The 7,032-nt window shown below is 40.3% G+C and overlaps 1 gene segment (V, D, J or C); it reads left to right on the forward strand.

The window, feature by feature from the left end:
* Positions 1–1,119: 1,119 nt before the first annotated feature.
* On the forward strand, positions 1,120–2,175 carry LOC121031367 (T cell receptor alpha variable 14/delta variable 4-like). The segment is given in 3 exon segments: positions 1,120–1,227; positions 1,435–1,816; positions 2,070–2,175. Coding segments are annotated over 3 exon segments (537 nt in total).
* Positions 2,176–7,032: the final 4,857 nt, after the last annotated feature.

Consider the following 7,032-nt stretch of genomic DNA (forward strand, 5'->3'; position numbering starts at 1 on the left):
CAAGCAAATCAGACACCAACTTCCGTGTTGCTAAGTCATGAAGCTATTGAGGGACTGAGTCCAGTGAGAGCCTCTGAGCCACAGCTGCTGCAACAGAGAGAAGTGATATTTGCAATTTTTGAAAGGCTACACTTTTGATATAAGAAAATAAGAATGCATGACCTGGTGAATTTGACCTTATTATGACTGGAGGGGGCAATATTCAAAAGCAAGATTTTTCTTTTTTTTTTCTTTTTAAAAAAATGTTTATTTTTGAGAGAGAGAAAAAGAGAGAGACAGAGAGAGGGAGGGAGGGAGAGAGAGAGAGAGAGAGAGAGAGAGAGAGAACAAGTGGGAGAGGGGCAGAAAGAGGGAGACAGAATCCGAAGCAGGCTCCAGGCTCTGAGCTGTCACCACCAACCCTGAGATCATGACCTGAGCTGAAGTCAAAACCGTGACCTTAGCTGAAATCAGATGCTTAACCGATTGAGCCACCCAGGCACCTCCAAATCAAGAGTTTTCTAACAGACTTACTATTGATTGCTATTAGGCATGTGCAATTAGCCAAATTTTGTCAATCAGGAAACTTGCTGTGGTAGCTTAAACAAAGAGCTTTATCCAATGGAAAATTCCTCAGAAACCAATGCCTTGCAGTGTGAGAGGAAAAGTTATGATGACTGAGAATGAATAGTTTTATCTTCTTGTCCAGAAGAAAAATCTGTGAGTATATTTCACTGTAGATTTTGGCTGGGGACAAAAAGAAGCATACACTGCGCAAAAAGATGGATGACTATTTGCTCTCAGAAGTCACCATAATCACAATAAATTGTATTTCTTTTCAGATTTACCAGTCCATCATAGATGCATTGGTTGAATATGGCAAATGGTTCTACCATCAGTGTCCTACAATTCAGCTTAACTCCTATACATATCATTGTTGTGAATTAAATTAGAAAAAGACTTAATAGGCAAGTTAGACTTTCCCACCATGTCAACAAAGCCACAGCTCAACACAAGCAAACTGATAGCAAACTATATTTCCTGTTCTGGCACGGTAGCATCTTACAGCTTAGTCACTGTGTGTGTGTGTGTGTGTGTGTGTGTGTGTGTGTGTGTGCTCTCTGAGGCACAGGGCAGGCATTTAGACCTGAATTTGAGATGGAACACGGCACATTTCATTCACAGGAAGAGCCTCCAACATGCTGCTCCCCAGCCTGCTGAGAATAGTCACAGCCTCCATCTGCCTTGGTAGGGCTAGTAAGGACAGCCACAAGCACAGACAGGCTGTGCCGAGTCCCAAGTTCAGGGGTAGACACAGGTTATCATTGTCTGCTGGGGTTTAGGAGAGTAGAATAATGGGCAGGGGAATCAGAACTCTCAGTCCTACCTGAGTTCCCTAAGACCCTAGGGCCACTACCAGGAGAATCAGCCTAATTCTCTCTTCTCTTTTTGCAGGAGCCAGCATGGCACAGAAGGTAACTCAAGCCCAACCTGCAATTTCTATGCCAGAGAAGGAGGCTGTGACCTTGGATTGTGTATACGAAGCCAGTGGTTATACTTATTATCTATTCTGGTACAAACAACCACCAAGTGGGGAAATGATTCTCCTTATTTATCAGGAGTCCTACAGTGAACAGAATGCAACAGAGGGGCGGTATTCTCTGAACTTCCAGAAACCAGACAGATCCATCAGCCTCACCATCACAGCATTACAACTCAGGGACTCAGCGGTGTATTTCTGTGCTCTGAGAGACACCACAGTGATGCGGCACCTGTGGGAGCCCCACAAAAACCTCAGATCTCAGGCATCCCCCAGCTATGGACACCAGGGAGAGCGGTGTGGAAGGAGGAAGCGGGGGGCTGTGCCTGAGGCAGTGGGGGTTTTCAGGTGGATGCTTCACTCTAAGGAAAATGCTATTTCTCTGGCTCAGAGAACATATCAAACAGCGTCATTCATCAAAAGCATCTTTATCTTCAATTCTTTACCTCGCGGTAGACATTTCACAAAAGATTTTTTTTAAGTGGTTTGTGATGATTACATTAAAGCGGAAGACCCAAAATCTAAACGGCTTCCCTGTGTTGACCGGTAGTGCCAAAGTTGCTTCAGCCTGTAGCGTCAAAGCCCAGATCTGTCCTGGTGTAAAAGGGACTCTTAGGAAGCTTCCTTTGAAGGATTTAGTATCTTCCAGAGACTGAAGCTACGTCTGCTGCTCTGTCATGTATGGCCCTCCCGTATGGCCCCTTCTGGTCACTACCTGCTCTTCCGGGGAAACCACAATCCCATAGATAGATTCATTTTGCCTGTTTGCCTGTTCATTTGCAGTGTTGCATAAATATTCTTTTTTTTTTTTTAGGTGTATTTATTTATTTTGAGAGAGAGAGAGAGAGAGAGAGCGCACAAACAGGGGAGAGGCAGAAAGAGAGGGAGAGAGAGGATCGCAAGCAGGCTCAGCATTGTCAGCACAGAGCCCACTGCAGAGCTCGAACCCATGAACCATGGGATCGTGACCTGAGCTGAAATAAAGAGTCAGTCGCTCAACCTGCTGAGCCACCCAGGTGCCCTGCATGAATATTCTTATACATGGTCTCTGGTGAATGTAATTATACACTGCTATTGCACTTATCCATTGGAATTTCTGGATTAAAGAGTATAGATCGATCTGGTTTGAATTCCTCCACTAGTTAAGCCCTCAGAAAGACTACTAATGACCTCTGTGTTGTAGATCAACAGAAATTTTCAGGTATCCCCATAGCTGACCTCTCAGAAACTTTCGACACATGAGTTGTGACCACTTACTCTTAAAGCTCTTTCCTTTCCCCTGATGAGCCACCTTGACTCCTGTGCACACTCTCATCTCCCTTCCAGTCACTAGCTGTTGGAAGTCCTCGAGGGTTAGCTAGCCCTGGGCCAAGCCCTCTCTGTAGCCTCACACTTAAGAGAAAGTTCTCAGACACTTAGATTGAATGGACACACAGGACTGCCTCTGGCAGCAAAACAGCAGTAGCAGCAAACCGCACATAGTCTTTGTTTCATGTTCGCCAGGCATAAACATCAAAGAATGTTAAAGCATGGGAGGAATACACAAGGAGCCTCCAGACACAGACCAAACACACATCTGGTGTTTATGGGAAAGCCTGTAGGGAAGATGTACAGTTTCAAGTGCTGCTAAACAGTTACAGTGGGTCTGTTCCCTAACAGGCTCCTGGGAGATCATGGGGTTCTGTTCTCATAGTGCTATCACATTCAATAATCTTGAGAACAGAACTTCACTGACATTTCAACGATGACACCATTCACTTTCCTAGGGCTTACAATATCTTCTCTAGAAATAACTCCACACCGCTCCTTATGTTTTTCCTCCTCTCTATATGACATTTTATTCATGCCTATATGACTCACGTAGTTATATCTCTGTGCCAGGTCTCACAATCTACTTTCTCTGACTTTTTTTTTCTTTCAAGATTTTATTTAAATTCAAGTTAGTTGACATATAATTTTCTTACTTCTACTCAATTAAAAAAGTATGTCACCTGGTGGTCATGTACATACACAGGTAAAAATAACACAATAGTCAGCATTCTGTACATAAACATAGCAAAGTGAGAGAAATTGTCATGCAACCTAGTGTGATTTCTAACTCCTCCGAACTCCGTGATGCTCACTGCAGACTCTCTGGGCAGACTGGAAATACCACAACACCACAGACTCACTCCTGTGATCTCCAGCTCCTTAGAGAATTTCTCAGTTTTCTCAGATATCTTTATCTCCTATATCTCATGTGTCTGGGTAATAGGCCAAGGAAAGTTTAAAAGTTGGGTTTTATATATGTTTTGTGAGCATCCCCAAGCACGTGTTGTTGTTTCTCTATACATGTTCTTGTGTATTCAGGGCTTTTTCCAAAGACCAAGACAGAAAGAAACATTGTAACTAATATACTTCTACATATTGACATCTGTATCTATATTTATGTATAAATTTTTTAAAAATGCCTGATATGTCTATAACTGTAAGCTCCACAGGGTCAGGAAACCTGTATGTATTATTCATTACACAGTATTTGGCACACAGCGGTTGCACATTGAGTATTTGTTGATTGAAGAATACATTGATAACATCAACAGATACTGAATTTCAATCCTTTGGATGTTGTAAGATAAGTATGGATCAATTATTTCTTGTATTTGCCCTTTCCTCATGACCATGGGAATACTCTTTCTGTTTGCATGTGCCATAGATTCCTTTTCTGTTTCTACAGATTTTCCTTGTATGGTGCTATTTCCAGGTTTGCAATTTGGATGGTGTCTATCTTGTTGGTATAGATGGAGGCATCTTCATCACCTGAGTGAGACTATAAGGTTTATGTCTGATTCAGTTTCTTGTGAATTTGGATGTCCCTCATGTATGTATGCTGATTCCTCTTGGTTTCAGCTACTGATGACATCCCTCTGTTTTATATCTTTTCTGGTTTGATCTCCAGGATTTTTGTCTTAGGATTTGAGCCTCAAGTATTTACTGTGGCTGGAGATATGAATCCTGTAAAGTTTGGGGTGATAATGGCAGAGCGCGAGGTCATCCAGGTTGAAAGAAAATCAGTTAACTGAGTTCTCTCTGTACCCCCACACTTCTCCATTTAATACTAATTTCTGAAACACAAATTAAATGACCTTTATACAGTAGATTTTCTCCATACACTAGATGCTGCCCCTATGTACAGCTGGATACGGTCAAACTATCCATTGCCTTGTGTCTTTACCATTGTCATTGATTGCACTGCTTCTTTGTATCTTTTCCTTCAAGTCCAGTGACTTAGTTGATTTACTTAGCTTTTGGGTAGATATTCCTATTGTTGGAAGTCCTAGCCTGAGACTTAAGGAAAATGAGACTGTTTTTCTAATTTCCTGATTCTAGTTCCAAGGCCTGAATTATTTCAGTCGAGAATCCTTTAAAGCTCCTGGATTCTTAGCCCTTAAGAAAACTTTTAAGTTCAATTTAACTTTTTTAACTAACTTTTTAGTTCAATTTAAAGTTCAGATTTAAAGATGGTGGATGGGAATTTTTCTCAGAGAATTTTAAAGTTTAAAAGAATGTCTGGGGCGCCTGGGTGGCTCAGTCGGTTGGGCGGCCGACTTCAGCTCAGGTCATGATCTCACAGTCAGTGAGTTCAAGCCCCGCGTCGGGCTCTGTGCTGACAGCTCAGAGCCTGGAGCCTGTTTCAGATTCTGTGTCTGCCTCTCTCTGACCCTCCCCCATTCATGTTCTGTCTCTTTCTGTTTCAAAAATAAATAAACGTTAAAAATTTTAAATAAATAAATAAATAAATGTGAATGTTAGGAAATATTACAGTTATCCTTTGTCATAACATAGATGTAATCACTTTGTAAATCATACTAGAAAACATTCCTGAGACTGATGAGTTGAGAAGATTTTGGTTTGGGTACCATGTTTTTAAATTTACTTTTTAGGTAGGGAAATCACAGTAAGTATAAAAATTTGCAGGCTCACTCCTCTGTAAGAAGTCTTCAGCTTACATTTTGGTTGTGCTGTTTTGAGCTAGTTACCTGATCACAGCAAATAGGTAAAGCTTAAGACAAAGATAATACACATTCCTCTTTTTAAAAAAAATCTTTAAAGACAATTATAAAAAATTAACTCAACATGAATTGTGGACTTAAACACAAAAAGTAAAACTATAAACCTTTTAAAAGAAAACATAGGAGAAAATCTTCATGACCTGGAGCTAAATTTGACACTAAAGTTCTTAGATTTGACACTAAAAGCATTGCACAAGCGCATGCACGCGTGTGCACGTGCACACACACACACACACACACACACACACACACACACTGGATTACTTCAAAATTAAAAACTTGCCCTCTGCAAAAGACCCTGTTAAGAAAATGAAAAGATAAGCTTATCTTTCAAATAAGCACATGAAAAGATGTTCAATGTGATTATTCATCAGACAAATGCAAATTAAAACCACAATGAAGGGCACCTAGGTGGTTCAGTCAGTTGAGCGTCTGACTCTTGATCATGGCTCAGGTCATGATCTTACAGTTTGTGAGATCAAGCCTCATGCTGTGCTCTGCACTGACTGTGTGGAGCCTGCTTGGGATTCTCCCACTCCCTTCCTCTCTACCATTCCCCTCTCTTAAAATAAATAAATAAGCAATAAACAAATAAAACCACAATGAAATATCATTACACACCTATCACAATGGCTAAAATAAAAATTAGTGATAGTACCAAACGCTGACAAACCTGTGGGGAAACAGGATCATTTACAATCACAAGTGGGGATGTAAAATGGTAAAGCACTCTGGAAAATAGTTTGGTAGTTTCTTAAAAACTAGATATGCCTTACCATATGATCCAGCAATTGCATACTTGGGCACTTATCCTAGAGAAATGAAAGTTTATATTCACACAAAAACCTGTATGTGAATATTCATAGCAGCTGTATTCCTAACAGACAAAGTCTGGAAAGAACCCAAATGTGCTTCAATGAGTGACTGATTAAGCAAACTGTGGCACATCCATACCATGGAATACTACTCAGAAATAAAAAAGAACCAACAGATTATATATATATATCCAATAATTTGGAGAGATTTTATGCTTTTGTACTCATGTGGAATGAAAAAAAAATCTCAATATGCTCTGACTATACAATTCTATTTACACAGCATTATTGAAATAAAATAGTAGATATGAAGAACAGATTAGTGATTGTCAGAGCTTAATGATGTCATGCTACAAAGGGGTAGCATGAGGAAGCTTTGGTTTTGCATCTTGATTGTGACAGAGGATCTATACATATAATACACATGAATTCATGTCTCTGTACATATATAAAATTGCACAGTACACACACACACACACACACACACACACAAGTACAAACAATACCGTGGAAATCTAAGTAGGCTCTGTGGATTGTACCAATGTTAGTTTCCTGATTTAGGTATCATTGGAGTAGACTGGGTAAAGAGTATGTGTGACCTCCCTATATGTTTTTTTGAAGCTTCCATGAATCTATAATCATTTCA

This window comes from Herpailurus yagouaroundi, unplaced genomic scaffold (assembly GCF_014898765.1).
Source record: "Herpailurus yagouaroundi ecotype Mexico unplaced genomic scaffold, PumYag 141, whole genome shotgun sequence".
Classification (NCBI taxonomy): domain Eukaryota; kingdom Metazoa; phylum Chordata; class Mammalia; order Carnivora; family Felidae; genus Herpailurus; species Herpailurus yagouaroundi.